Source organism: Balaenoptera ricei, chromosome 5, assembly GCF_028023285.1.
Source record: "Balaenoptera ricei isolate mBalRic1 chromosome 5, mBalRic1.hap2, whole genome shotgun sequence".
Classification (NCBI taxonomy): Eukaryota; Metazoa; Chordata; class Mammalia; order Artiodactyla; family Balaenopteridae; genus Balaenoptera; species Balaenoptera ricei.
Window position 1 is genome coordinate 34,438,891 of NC_082643.1, and position 15,846 is coordinate 34,454,736.

General features: G+C 38.6%; 1 protein-coding gene across 4 annotated transcripts in view; it reads right to left on the bottom strand.

The window, feature by feature from the left end:
- Positions 1-11,990: 11,990 nt before the first annotated feature.
- Positions 11,991-15,846, bottom strand: part of SH3D19 (SH3 domain containing 19) — a 180,769-nt gene continuing 176,913 nt past the window's right edge. For all 4 annotated transcript variants that reach the window (XM_059922602.1, XM_059922601.1, XM_059922603.1 and 1 more), the window contains one exon: positions 11,991-13,932. In XM_059922602.1, the coding sequence (XP_059778585.1) occupies positions 13,816-13,932 (117 nt within the window). In that variant the 3' untranslated portion in view covers positions 11,991-13,815. The remainder of the gene's footprint in view (positions 13,933-15,846) is intronic.

The following is a 15,846-nucleotide window of genomic DNA, read 5'->3' on the forward strand; positions in this document are numbered from 1 at the left end:
CAGGACCTTTGCCTGTAATCTTCTGGCAGCTGTTGTAGTTCCTAACCATCCATGTGATAAACTCCTTGGGCTGTATCTCTGTAAGACGCGTTGGCCAATTACTGCTCATGGAATAAACCTGGCCAGTTTCTGTTTTTGAATGGCCTGCAAACTAAGAATGGCCTTTCCATTTTTATATGGCTGAAAAAAGTTAAAGTATTTCACTACATGTGAAGATTATGTGCAATTCAGATTCCAGTATCCACAAGTGAAGTTTTATTGGAAGACAGCCACATTCATTTCATCTTCATGTATTGTCAGTTGCTGCTTTTTGCACTACCGTGGCAGAGTTGAGTAGTTGTGACAGACCATATGTGGTACCCTCATCACTTTGCACTACACTGCAAATTGCAGTGACTTAACTCCACGTTTTGAGTGCCACATGTACGACCTGTGTAAGAAAATACCCTCGGGCTTCCCTGGTGGCGCAGTGGTTGAGAATCTGCCTGCCAATGCAGGGAACACGGGTTCCAGCCCTGGTCTGGGAAGTTCCCACATGCCACGGAGCAACTGGGCCCGTGAGCCACAATTACTGAGCCTGCGCATCTGGAGCCTGTGCTCCGCAACAAGAGAGGCCGCGATGGTGAGAGGCCCGCGCACCGCGATGAAGAGTGGTCCCCACTTGCCGCAACTAGAGAAAGCCCTCGCACAGAAACGAAGACTCAACACAGTCATAAATAAAGAAATAAAGAAATAAATAAATAAATAAATAAATAAAAGAATGTGAATTTCTTTAAAAAAAAAAAAAAAAAAGAAAATACCCTCAAAGATGTAATACATAAAATCTCATTACACATCAGCATTAACAGGTGAATCAATTTTTTTCTTGCATGTACAGATGAATCTTTAAAAAAATAGCACTTTAAATAAATTAAAAGGGACAACCATCAAGTATTCAAATTGTGAAGAAATAGTTGAAAACCTAGACTCCAAGCTGCGAGGTGAATTGATTTAATGATGAAGGATCACTAACTTTGAACCCTAATTAGGTGAAATGTTATACTCTACCCCAAAAGAAAGATCTGTATTACAGAAAAAAATTTACTCAATAATCATCATAGTTTGACTTCATTAATAGAAATTTTACAGAGATTTGTTTCCTCTCTTTCTGCTTACGTAATATCCTCAATTTTGCCTCTTGGCCGCTTACAGAAAAAGCTTACTGGCACATGCTGTAAATAAGGAAATAAAGCATTCAAATCCCATGGATAGGGTTTCAGCAAAACTCACAATGAAGAAGAAGTTATTTTATTTATAAAATAAATATTTTATGAGTATTTATGTATGTGTCAGGTCCTCTGGGCCAGTCCAGTGTACTATTACACTTCCACTGCTAAACGTGAGATTGACTGAAAGGAGGCCTGACTCCTTGTTGGATGCTTTGGGTATTGGAGACCTTCCTGGTCAAGTAAAAATAGTGTTTTCTGGAATGCGCCAGCCTCAGAAACTCTTGGAAAACTGTCTCCCACCCCATTACCTGAAGCATAGCTGCTGCCTCAAAGGGACCTTCACTTCACAGAGACCCTTAAGTACCTGGACCTGAATCACCGGTGGCTCAGCTAAGTTAAAAGCTAATGGTATCCACTGTGCTGCTGTGGCTGTCCAGCCTCAGCGCCAGCTATGCAGAGCTGAAGTGAATGTGGTTGGTCACTGCTCAGTGAGCTGAACTCAAGGCTGTTCTCGTAGATCTGGACATGAACAGTCACCTTTGCTGACTCTTGGGCCTGCCACTTGCAAGACTATTCAGGCAGATTAAAACACCCTTTTTAAAGGCCATATGTTGTGGGAACAAATTGTGGCTGCTGGTTGGACCATCTGGGTCACTCATGTAGATGCCTGTGGTAAAGGCCAGTTCTCTGATATGACCTAGTAAAATCAAGGTGCTGATCAAGCCTGCACCACCCAGACTGCTCTCACACATGGCTACGTGTCCACCATCATGGGCTGTGCACACAGTAAAGAACTCTTCCTCATGCATGGCAGACTTGTGACTCCTGCCAAAAGTCAGCCCATTTGTCTTGAGGTAGTTGAGGCCATATCACATAGACTGACTACTGATGGACTAACTACACCGGTCCTTTGGTCACCTTTCAGGGTAGCTGATGGTGCCTCAGCACTGTTAACACACTTTTAGGTTACAATGTTGCTGTCCCAGTCGGATCAACTGACTTTGGCCACACAATTGCAGCCCTTCAAGCTAATATGTCATATGTGTCATGTTCTTAGTTTTTTGGACCACTTGCAATCTAGCAATGCAGTGCTTTTTGTTACAAAGGCCACCTGGCAATGAGCCAATAGAGTATTTGATGGCTATTTCACAGCTGCCTACCATCCACGGATATCTAGCACTGTTGAGCTTTAAAAAGGTTTTTGACTCTATCACCCTCACCTCCGGTACTACATACCTGACTGGGTCACAGAATATGGCAATCCCCCAAAAAGGATCATCTCATCTTGGCTGCCTCCTGGATGATAATCAGGACAGAAGGTCTAGGTCAAAGTAGGGATAACTGGAGAAAATATGAAATTATAGGTACAGATTTTGTGGCAGTGGAGGGAAGACAACAACCATGGCACCTGGGAAGAAAACAACTTAGATCCCAGGGAAGGGGAAAAATTAATGCACTCTTTGACCCCTAGGTCATCAGTTCTCAACCTTGGGCCTATTGGTATTTAGGCTGGATAATTTGTAGTTGTGAGGGACTGTCCTGTGCATTGTGGGACGTTTCGCAGTATCACTGGCCTCTACCCACTAGATGCCAGTAGCACCTTTCCCCAAGTTGTGACAAAAATGTTTTCAGACATTGCCAAATGTCCCCCATGGGGCAAAATTTCCCCCAGTTGAGAACCACTACTTTTCATCCAAAACTGCTACCTGAATCAAGTGGCAGTTGCAGCTAACAGTCTGACTTGCTACTGACTTGTCATTTCTGTCCATGTGCTACGTAAACAGGAAAATTCACATAGACATGGTTGGTCCTGAACTATTCTGCTGTGCCTGGTGCCATCAACAGCAGCTTCCAAATGCAAACAAGTACAAATGTACAAACACAGAACAACACAATCTTGATTCAATCTGGCTGATCACATGCTTTTTTAAAACAATTGAAATATAGTTGATATGCTAGTTTCAGGAGCGTTACATAGTGATTTGACATTTGCATATATTATGAAACAATCACCACAATAAGTTACGAAACTATTCTGAAAGTTATTAAAATATTGACCATATTCCTTATGCTGTATATTATATCCTCATGGCTTATTTACTTTATAACTGGAGGTTTGTACCCCTTAGTCCCCTTCACCTATTCTGCTCCCCCCTCCCCGGCAACCACAGAAAACTAGTTTGTTCTCTGTATCTAAGTCTTTTTGTTGTTTGTTTCTTAGATTACACTTACAAGTGAGATCATATATTTATCTCTGTCTGACTTATTTCACTTAGCACAATACCCTCTAAATCCATCCATGTTGTCACAAATAGCAAGATATTTTTGATGTCTAAGTAATATTCCATTGTATGTATATACCACATCTTTATCCATTCACCTATTGTAAAAATGCTGCAGTGAACACTGGTGCATGTATCTTTTCAAATTAGTAAATACCCAGAAGTGAAATTGCTGGATCATATGCTAGTTCTGTCTTCAGTTTTTTGAGGAAACTTCATACTGTTTTCATAGTCACTGCACCAATTGACAATCCCACTAGCAATGCATGAGGGTTTCCTTTTCTCCATATCCCAGATACTTGTTATTTGTTGTCTTTTTTGATGATAGCCATTCTGACAGGTGTGAAGTGTGGTTTTGATATGCATTTCCCTGACAGTGATGTTAAGCATTTTTTCATGTGTCTGTTGGCCATCTGTATGTCTTCTTTGGAAAAATGTCTATTCAGATCCTCTGCCCATTTAAAAATTGGCTTTTTTTTTAATGTTGAGTTGTATGAGTTCTGTGTATATTTTGGATATTAACCCCTTATTGAATATATTATTTGCAAATATACTTTTCCATTCAGTAGGCTGACTTTTTGTTTTGTTGATGATTTCCTCTGCTGTGCAAAAGCTTTTTAGTTTGATGTTGTCCCATTTGTTTATTTTGGCCTTCATTTCCCTTGCCTGAGAAGATAGATCCAAAAAAATATTGCTAAGACCAATGTCAAAGAGCATACTGCCTATGTTTTCTTCTAAGAGGACTTTTATGGTTTCAGGTCTTATATTTAGGTCTTTAATCCATTTTGAATTTATTTTTGTATATGGTGTGGGCAAGTAGTCCAGTTTGATTCTTTTGCATGTAGCTGTCCAGATTTCCCGACACTATTATTGAAGAGGCTGTCTTTTCCTCATTGTATATTCTTGCCTCCTTTGTCATAGATTAATTGCTCATTTAAGTGTGGGTTTATTTCTGGGCTCTCTATTCTGTTCCATTGATCTACGTGTCTGTTTTTGTGCCAGTACCATACTGTTTTGAATGACTGTAGCTTTGTAATTAGTTTGAAATCAGGGAGTGTGATACCTCCAGCTTTGTCCTTTCTCTAGATTGCTTTGACTAGTCAGGGTCTTTTGTGTTTCCATACAGATTTTAGAATTATTTGTTCTAGCTCTGTGAAAAATGCCTTTGGTATTTTGATAGGGATTGCACTGAATCTGTAGATTGTCTTGGGTTGTATGGTCATTTTAACAATATGAATTCTTCCAATCCATGAGCATGGTGTATCTTTCAATTTGTTTGTGTTGTCATTTTCTTTCATCAGTGTCCTATAGTTTTCAGAGTATAAGTCTTTTACTTCTTTGGTTAGATTTATTCCTAGGTAATTTATTTCTTTTGATGTAATTGTAAATGGGATTGTTTTCTTAATTTCTCTTTCTGGTAGTTCATTATTCATGTATAGAAATGCAACAGATTTCTGTATATTAATTTTGTATCTTGCAACTTTACTGAATTTATTTATTAGTTCTAACACATTTTTGGTTGCATCTTTATGATTTTCCATATAGAATCATGTCACCTGCAAACAGTTTTACTTTTTCCTTTCTAAGTTGGATTTTTCTTTCTTTTTTCTTTTTTTTTTTTTGGTCTGATTGCTGTGGCTGGGATTTTCAATACTATGTTGAATAAAAGTGGTGAGAGTGGGCCTCCTTGTCTTATTCCTGATCGTAGAGGAAACGCTTTCAGTTTTTCACCTTTGAGTATGATGTTGGCTGTCAGTTTGTCATAGATGGCCTATATTATGTTGGGGTACATTCCCTCTATACCCACTTCATGGATAGTGTTTATCATAAATGGATGTTGGGTTTTGTTAAAAGCTTTTCCTGCATCTATTGAGATTATCATGATTTTTATTCTTCAATTTGTTAATGTGTATCACATTGACTGATTTGTGGGATAAATCCCACTTGATCATGGTATATGATCCTTTTAATGTGTTGTTAAATTTGGTTTGCTAATCTTTTGTTGAGGATTTTTGCATCTATGATATTGGCCTGTAATTTTCTTTTTTTGTTGTGTCTTTGGTTTTGGTATCCAGGTGGTGCTGGCCTCATAGAATGAGTTCAGAACCATTCTTTCCTCTTCAATTTTTTGGAATACTTTGAGAAGGTTAGGCGTTAACTCTTCTTTAAATGTTTGGTAGAATTAACCTGTAAAGCCATCTGGTCCTGGACTTGTTTTGTTAGGAGTTTTTTTTTTTTTTAATTACTGATTCAATTTCATTACTGGTAATTGGTCTGCTCATATTTTCTTTTTTTAAAAAAATTTTTATTTATTTATTTAATTATTTATAGCTGTGTTGGGTCTTCGTTTCTGTGCAAGGGCTTTCTCTAGTTGTGGCAAGTGGGGGCCACTCTTCATCGCGGTGCGCAGGCCTCTCATTATCGCGGCCTCTCTTGTTGCGGAGCACAGGCTCCAGACGCGCAGGCTCAGTAATTGTGGCTCACGGGCCTAGTTGCTCCGTGGCATGTGGGATCTTCCCAGACCAGGGCTCGAACCCGTGTCCCCTGCATTGACAGGCAGATTCTCAACCACTGCGCCACCAGGGAAGCCCCTGTTCATATTTTCTATTTCTTCCTGATTCATTCTTGGGAGCTTGTATGTTTCTAGGAATTTATCCATTTCTTCTAGGTTGTCCATTTTAGTGGCATGTAATTGATGTAGTAGTATCTTATGATCCTTTGCATTTCTGTTCTTTTCAAAGAATCAGCACTTAGTTTTATTGTTTTTTAACTCTCTATTTCATTTGCTTCCACTCTTACCTTGATGATTTCTTTCCTTCCATTAACTTTTGGGTTTTTTTGTTCTTCTTTTCCTAGTTCCTTTAGGTATAAGGTTAGGTTGTTTATTTGAGATTTTTCTTGTTTCCTATGGTAGGCTTGTATTGCTATAAATATCTCTCTTAGAACTGCTTTTGCTGCATCCCATAGGTCTTGGATTGTGTTTCCATTTTTATTTGTCTCCAGGTATTTTTTTATTTCCTCTTTGATTTCTTCAGTTGTTTAGTAGTATCTTGTTTAGTCTGCACGTGTTTGTGTTTTTTTGCAGTTTTTTTCTTGCAGTTGATTTCTAGTCTCATACCTTTGTGGTCAGAAAAGGTGCTTGGTATTATTTCCATTTTCTTAAATTTATTGAGACTTGTTTTGTGGCCTATCCTGGAGAATATTCCATGTCAGGTGAAGAGAATTCTTTTTGGACGAAATGTTTTGTAGATATCTATTAATTCCATCTGGTCTTATGTGTCATTTAAGGTCAGTGTTGCCTTTATTGATTTTCTGTCTGGATGATCTGCCCATTGATATAAGTGGGGTATTAAAGTCCCCTACTATTATTGTATTACTGTCAGTTTCTCCCTGTATGTTAATATTTGTTTTATGTATTTAGGTGCTCCTATGTTGGATGCATATATATTTACAATTGTTATATTGTTGGATTGACCCCTTTTTTTTTTTAAAATAAATTTATTTATTTATTTTTGGCTGCGTTGGGTCTTTGTTGCTGCGCGTGGGTTTTCACTGGTTGCGTCCAGTGGGGGCTACTCTTTGTTGCGGTGAGCGGGCTTCTCATTGTGGTGGCTTCTCTTGTTGTGGAGCACGGGCTCCAGGCACGTGGGCTTCAGTAGTTGCAGCATGCGGGCTCAGTAGTTGTGGCTCGCAGGCTCTAGAGCGCAGGCTCAGTCGTTGTGGCACAGGGGCTTAGCTGCTCCATGGCATGTGGGATCTTCCCGGACCAGGGCTTGAACCCATGTCCCCTGCATTGGCAGGCGGATTCTTAAGCACTTCACCACCAGGGAAGTCCCCAGATTGACCCCTTTATCATTAAAGGGGGGTCACTGCCCTTCTTTGTCTCTTGTTACAGTCTTTGTTTTGAAGTCTATTATGTCTGATGTAAGTATTGTTGTAAGTATGTAAGTATGATTGTAAGTATGTAAGTATTGTTCCCCCAGCTTTCTTTTCCTTTTCATTTGCACAGAATCTTTTTTCATCCCTTCACTTTCAGTCTGTGTGCCTTTAGACATGAAGTGAGTCTGTTCTTTTGGCTGTGCCGCGCAGTATTCAGGATCTTAGTTCCTGACCAGGGATCAAACCTGTGCCCCCTGCAGTGGAAGTGCAGCGCCCTAAGCAGGGAAGTCCCTGAAGTGAGTCTCTTGTAGGCAGCATATATATGTGTTTTGTTTTTTTGAGTTTTAAAAAATCTAATCAGCCACTCTGTCTCTTGGTTGGAACATTTAGTTCACTTACATTTAATGTAATTATTGATAAGATACGTACTTACTGCCATTCTGTTAATTGTTTTGGGGTTGTTTTTGTAGTTCTTTTTTGTTCCTTGTTGTTTTGCTCTCTTCAGTTGTGATTTGATGACTGTATTTACTGTTATGTTTGGATTCCTTTCTCTTTTGTGTATGTGTATCTATTTTAGGTTTTTCGTTTGTGGTTACCATGAGTTGTGTATGTGTGTGCATAAATTTATGATCTCTTATGTTTGAACACATTCTAACCACCCTACATTTTTACTCCCCACCACATTTAATGTTTTTGATGTCATATTTTACTTATTTTTGTTTTGTGTATCCCTAACTACTTATTGTGGACATAGATGATCTTTCCACTTTTGTCTTTTAATCTTTCTACTAGCTTTGTAAGTGTTGATCTACTACTTTCACTGTTTTGCCTTTACTGATGAGATTTTTCCCTTCATAATTTTCATTTTCTAGTTGTAGCCTTTTCTACTTAGAGAAGTCCCTTTAACATTTCTTGTAAAGCTGGTTTAGTTGTGCTGAACTCTTTTGGCTTTTGCTTGTCTGTAAAACTTTCTCTCTCTTTCAAATGTGAATGAGAACCTTGCTCGGTAGAGCATGCTTGGTTGTAGGGGTTTTCTTTTCATCACTTTGAATATATCGTGCCACTCCCTTCCGGCCTGTGATTGTGATATTCCTCCTGTTTGTGGGTCATCAACCCGGGGTGTGGGTCCTGACTATACTGAGTCTGCACCCCTCATACCCATCTTGTTGGATTCCTTCTTTATGTCTTTAGTTGTGGAAAATCTTTTCTGCTAGTCTTTAGGTTGTCTGCATAGATAGTTGCTCTGTAAGTAGTTGTAATTTTGGTGTGTGTGTGTGGGAGGAGGCAAGTTCAGGCCTGATGGTAGCAGTCCTCATTGCTAAATACTAAAGAAAAAAAGCTTACTTTCTGCAGCTGAGCACCAGCTTGAGTGATGTGGGTCCTGGCTTTGTGGGGAACATCGGTGCGAGGAGTCTGCTCAGCAGCTCTGTTTGTGAATGTGTAGTCTCTCTCTCAAGTGGCATATGACATAGAGGCCACCCATTCCCATCCAGCAGGGATAGCCTGACACACATGCAGAGGGGCAGTCGTCCCACTTGGTAGTTAGCCTTAAAGATGCACAGTGTCTTGGTGCCCTATTTTCTGTTGCTCTCTGACCTTGCCCCCAGTTCCCTCATTGTAGTGGACAACTAGGCTTTTTCATAGCCCAGCCAGGCCCCTCTGGCCAGCAAAGATGCAGGCCTCTGCCTGCTCCCCCGCATTCATCTTCCCTAGAGTGCGCTGTACGTACAGAATAATCGGATACTTTATTCATCACCACATCTATTTTTTAAAAGCTTTGATGTTTTATATGTCTAAAGAGAAGACACCACTGTTTCCCTAGCATAATCTTAGGCATAGTACCGCACTGAAGAGTTAGCCACGTGCTCTGAGGCTCTTTTGAATTAACAACTCTGCTCTAAAGCTGTTGGCCACGTGGGGGCCTGAGAAACAACGTGGTGGGCCTCAGTGATCCTCTGAGTCGGAGCTCTATCATCTATTAAAAACCTGGGTATGATTGGAGAGATAAATGTAGTTGTTTCTTTAACTGTAAAGAACAACTAAATGTGGGCCAATATTTTGGTATTGTCAGTCAATTCCTGTTAAAAGAGGACAGATAACTGGCAGGTAATTCTCCTTTCTGAATAATGAATTTGAATCATTCCTTTGCCTGAAAAAAGCTTCATTGAGTTATTGCCTAATTTGTAGTATTTGTAGATAAATAAACAATCCATGGTTTACATACAATTAAGATTCCTTTAAAAATCCAAAATGTGTCCCAGACTCTGAAATATAAATTTATTGGCGTAAGTAGTTGAGCTGATCTATTAGATTCCAAAATACTAAAATGTTTTGTGCTACATGTGTATGAAAACCTCAGTTTAAGATTGCTTTGCTGTTGCCAAGAGCACAGCTCTACAGACACAGATCTTTTCAAGATCTGATGTTCCAAGCATTCAAATATTTCCTATTAAACTAAAAAAGGAATCCCCATGAATGGATCAGTCCATGTTTGAGTTTCTAGGTAACATCAGTATGAACTGCCTATATAAAACTGAGAAGCCAAGCACGGATCTTCTTCCTTTTTTAAAATGACTTTTTTTTTTTTTTTTTTTTAATGTATTTTTGGCTGTGTTGGGTCTTTGTTGCCGCACACGGGCTTTCTCTAGTTGCAGTGAGTGGTGTCTACTCTTCGTTGCGGTGCGCGGGTTTCTCATTGCGGTGGCTTCTCTTGTGGAGCACAGGCTCTCGGCTTGCAGGCTCAGTAGTTGTGGTGCACAGGCTTAATTGCTCTGCGGCATAGTGGGATCTTCCCAGACCAGGGCTTGAACCCATGTCCCCTGCATTGGCAGGCAGATTCTTAACCACTGCGCCACCAGGGAAGCCCCTTCTTTTCTTCTTGAAAGGAATAAATTCAAGGCTTTGTTCTCTGCAATTCATTCTAATCATGACTATTATATTTGAGAAGTTACAACTTTTTACAATAAAACAAACAAATCAATTCTACTTGTTTAACTGTTAAAGAGAAATGTATCACTTTAGCAAAACAAATATAAAAAGTACTGAATCGGCAATATCAGTAGAGCTAGGTTTTGCTTTAGGCTTTGCCATACCTTTATGACCTTAGGCAAATTATTTAACCTCTGCAGGTTGAGCTCTGATTCTCAGACTTTTCTGTGGTTTAACAGGATGAGATTGCAATTAGGTGAAAGGCCCCTAGATGGTGGTGTTGTTCTGAGTTAGGCTTTGTATTTCCCCCCCTCTCTAACTACAGTGAAATAAAAAGGAGTAGGTTAGAAAATTATTTCCTATTTAGTTCTGAAAAATTCACTGTTAAGCATTCGTTTAAAATGGCATTCAAAATGGCACTGAATTATGAATCATATGGTACATGTACATCTGACATTAATTAAAAAGAATAAACCATTGATTATACCAAATATCCCCTTATAATTAGCCTATATCATCACTATTTCTCCACGTATATTTATCTAAGCTTAAGAAGCTGAACAAAAACCGTAAACAATTATTGTTAAGAGTACTGATATATAACAAACCCTATAGAAAAATACATTTTGTTTTTTTCAAATGCCATTTCTAAAATTTTGATAAATGTACTGATTTTTTTTCATTATGAATGTTTCAGACTGTATTAAAAACCTGTGATTTCCATGAGCACAAATGACAGCCATATAAGCAAGGGCAGCTTTTAAAGAAATCTGCTGTCTTTTAGTGTTCAAAAGGGTAAGAATAATATATGAAATGACTTCTCTAGTTTTAACCCACCAAAGAAAAAGGATTTGGAGATTCTAGTTTGAGGAGGATTGGATGAACAATATGAGGTTTTCAACTAAAATTCCTGAAAGGAACAAGAATACATTTCTATTTCTTCACTATGAAATTCACTGAGTATAAAAATCATGTTCAGTCAATATACAGAATAAGAAAGTACCTGTGAAGGGGCTTCCCTGGTGGTGCCGTGGTTAAGAATCTGCCTGCCAATGCAGGGGACACGGGTTTGATCCCTGGTCCAGGAAGATCCCACATGCCGCAGAGCAACTAAGCCTGTGCACCACAACTACCGAGCCTGCGCTCTGGAGCCCATGAGCCACAACTGCTGAAGCCCGTGCACCTAGAGCCCGTGCTCTGCAACAAGAGAAGCCACCGCATTGAGAAGCCCGTGCACCACAACGAAGAGTAGCCCCTGCTCGCCGGAACTAGAGAAAGCCCACGCACAGCAATGAAGACCCAACGCAGCCAAAAATAAAATAAATAAATAAATAAATAAGTACCTATGAAAAACCTACACCATGCTACATTTTTACTTCTTGTCAGTTGAGTAGGTAATAAATGGCAAGCAAAAAATGTAGCATGATGGAGTGGAAGACATAAAACTGCAAAGTTTGTTTCAATAAAGACTTTTGTCAATAAAGAGGAAAGACATTGGAGCATATTGGATCCAAGATAGTATTGCTATTATGTGAAAGTTATCCATCCATCCATCCAGCCAGCCAGCCAGCCAACCAATCAACCAACCAAAAAACCTCTATTGAGCCTATATGGTGCAAAGGGCTGGAGATATAAAGATAAGATACCAACTCCATTCTCAAAAACCTCAGTCTAATATGTATGAGAAAAGGACTTTGAAAAGTTCAGTTCGGTTTATTATAGTGTCAAGTAGATTTACAACTATTGCACTTATCATTCTGCTGACAGAGGCCAAAATTTAAAAGGAATATTTTTCTCCAATAAAGCTAGGTTTTCATGATCTTTGATATAAGATGTTAAAATTACACAGGCAAAGAAATATACCTCATGTCCTATCCCAGACACTACCCCCCACTTCCCACTTTCCTGCTGTTGTACAAGCTTGCTGCAAATAGGAACTTAGTTGGGATAATATGCTTTAAGCCATCCATTTCTTATGAAATGAGTGAAATTTGACCAGTTTTCTTTATACAGTCCTCTTTACCCAAAACACCAAAACATGTAGAACAAACAGCTCCCATATTCCAAAATCAATTTTAACCATATACTGGGAAATGAACTTCAATCAAAGAGTAAATATCTCCTCCCTTACAGAACCCCACGTGGTGTTCACATGATGGTTTCACCACTTACTGCCTAACTTTTCAGACAGTGGAAACAAAAACAAAAGCTAAAAAGTGGCCCAGCATATGAAACTCTTCTCAAAAATAGAAGAAAGTTATGAACATAGTTGGGAAAGTGTTTTACATTTCCAATGAAATTCTATTCCATTGATCTGTTCGGAAGATTGTCTTCGACCTATTTGGCTTTAGCCCATAAACTGTAATTGATTCAGTGTTGCAAGGAACCACTTTTATCTTAAGCCTGGAATGCATAACAATGGATAGCAGGAAAGTGGTTTCTTATTTACTCTAATAACTGTGCAGGGAAGAGCTGGAGAAAAAAGAAAACAACCCCAAAAGTATCAGCCTTCAGATTCTCAAATTATTTTTCGCTCTGATTATACTTGGAAGAATGAGCTGGGGGTTTGGCATTGTTTTCCATCTTAACAGTTGCTCTGTATTCTGAGATATATGTGATTCATAATGTACCACTATAACAAGACATAGTTTTATATATTACTGGGGCAACTCAAAGAAAATGAATTTTTCTTTGGGTACCAGTAATTGTCAAAAGAATGATTGCAGATTCAGAAAATGTGCTTATAATAACCCTGTTAACATAAAGTATACACAGAGGAAAGAAATTAAGTACTGTAGGTATGTGGACGGGTTAGTTGTATTAGCAAGGCATTTCAGGATGGTTTTGGTTCTTTTGACTAAGGTACATCAAATTTCAACCCCCTTCAAACACTGGGACAAAGGGGGAACACTTGCTACCACAGGAGCGTGTGGTGACTGTGAGCTGATTCACCATGTGCTCACAAAGGCTCCCACTAGTCAATGAACTACCCTCTCCTGGAGCAAGGCTTTGTTCCAGTAATAAGGATAATGCGCTCAAGCTGTTAGAATTAATTTGAATATCAATAATGAAATTTAGGTTACCAACCATGGCCTGATAGTTACAGCATGTAGAATAACAAATGTCCTCTTTTAAAACTAAAGTAGAAAATGAGGAAGCACGGTTAATTTACTTGTGCTGATGAACACAGAGGTCCAAGTGCAACTTCTGCTTGTAAGTGTCCTCATGCTGCCCTGTCACCAGACGCTTTCCCCGGGGAAGGGTCTGCCTGCCTTGCTAATCCTGCTTGATGTCCTCCTTGGTAGAAATGTGCTCATGGGTTTCCGTGCACACGTTTCTACTGTGAATGAAAGCTAACTACAAAATCAGATGTTTTCTGCTTTCAGAAAATTCTAGTATACCATGTACAGCATAGATATTTCTTTCAGTTTAAAAAAATAGTGCAAAAACATATCTGATAGTCAAAGTGATAGTTCAAGTGAGTTCTTGTGCCAAGGAACACAGTCAAGCTTTCACCTTTAGCCGACTTGTAAAAACTGAATGTAGGTTTTGGGAAATATTCCAGATTTTCCCCTCAATTCTCCACTCATCCAGTCATCATCTACAGATTCCAGCTCTGTTATTATGTCTCCAGCCTGTAAGAAGACAGGAATTGAAAATAATTATTAGTTTCTATTGAGGGTAAGCATGGTAAGCAGCCCACCTGGAGAGGCATGTACATCTCCTCTTTATATAACTCATTTATCTTGATTTGCCGAGAGGATTAAACGATGTACCACAAAGATGACCTAACCCTAATGATGCCATTAGCTTGTATGCTCTTTTCCTCAGAGCGCATTCCTTTGCCATTGTCACCCTTGTTGCACTTTTATTTTCCTGGTGGTATTTTGTGCCCCCCAAATTCACCACTCTTAATCTAAAATTCTTCTTTAATAAATAAAAATACCAGCTATCATATATATAAAATTTTTTTCCCCCATCTAACAGTTATTTATTGAGTACCCACTATGTGTCAGACACTATTCTGGGCACTATGGATACAGCGAAGAGTAAAGACCTTATTCTAGAGTTGGGAGATGAGTAAGCCAGCAGAGGAGGACAGAAAGTGTGGGCTGCCATCTCATTAGGGCAGCCAGGTGACACTTAAGCAAAGATCTGAAGATGAGAGAGCGAGCCATATGTTTACTGTATGCCTTGTCCTTTTCTATGTACTTCATGGGAATTAACTCATTTATTTTATTTTTATTTTTTAACAAACTAAGAATAGTGGAAATTAATTCATTTAAACAACAACGCAGTTCTAGAAGTGGGTACTATTATTATCCCCATTTTTGAGAAATATTTTTATAGATTTCCTTATTTTAAAGAAAAGGAAACTGAAGGTCAGATTACGTGACTTGCTCAGTGTCGCATGTCTAGTTAGTGGTAGAGACAGGATTCAAATTTAGTGTGATTCCAGGGCCTGTATTGTTAACTATTAGGCATGAGGTCACCACGTTTTACAGTAGACCTTTTTACTTAGAAAGGTTTTTACTACAATTGCTTTTTCTTAACATCCTGAGCACTTTGTACTCTATATTTATTCTTCCACATAATGGTATTCTCCTCTACCATTTGGTTTATTCCATTCCTCCACGGCCTCAATATCAAATTTGCATTCTTTCCTGTCTTAAAGAGCTTCACCCTGACTCAGCACATGATTTATCCTCATCAGGTTAGTCAAAGGGGTTGTGTATCTTATTCGTGTATGAATTATAATTCCTCAATTTCAAAAATTATGTCTTCATCTGTTATCTCCTGAAACTATTTTGTTCTTTATGGTTTCTAACTGTTGCTTAGAATCTGGGTTTAGGATTCTATAATGGTCGAAGATGACCCTGGGTACTTTTAAGAATATCTTTATCAGGCTAAATGGATTTATTTGTAGCCCTAGGACATTGCCCTTTCGAAAACTGGTTTGATTTAAGGCCTTTCTTAAGGGAAAATGCTGACTATCCCATGTCATTAATTTACCTTGCTAAAATCTGTAAAAATTCTGGCATTCAAAGTTTCTGTTATAAGTAAGTTCCTTCCACTTCCTAAACTATAATATAATCACTGACTAAAACAAATTTTCTTAGCTCTGGTCCATACATACATACTATGTCAGTTTTCTGAGGGCTAGGACAATTTAAAAAAAGTTTTATTTACTAATATTCTGTGGATATTTAATAAAATATTAATGATCAACAACTCTGAAAGTGGTGCAGAATCCCTTAACTAAAAAACTCTAGAACTATCTTGCTTACAGCCAGGCATTTGTAAAATGAAGACAACCTATTTTCTGGATGATACTGTGAATTCTGTTACATTGACATAACCTAAATGAAGGCCAAAATAATATCCAAAAAGTCTGAATCCAGAGTGTTCACTTGCAGTAACATTTTATGTAAAGATAAAAGGAATTAATTTTGAGCCACTGACTCTCAAGATTGAAAAGGACTGGGGCAACAGTTTCCAAACATTTGGATTTTATGGACCAATACATTAAAAAAAAAAGAAAAAGAAAC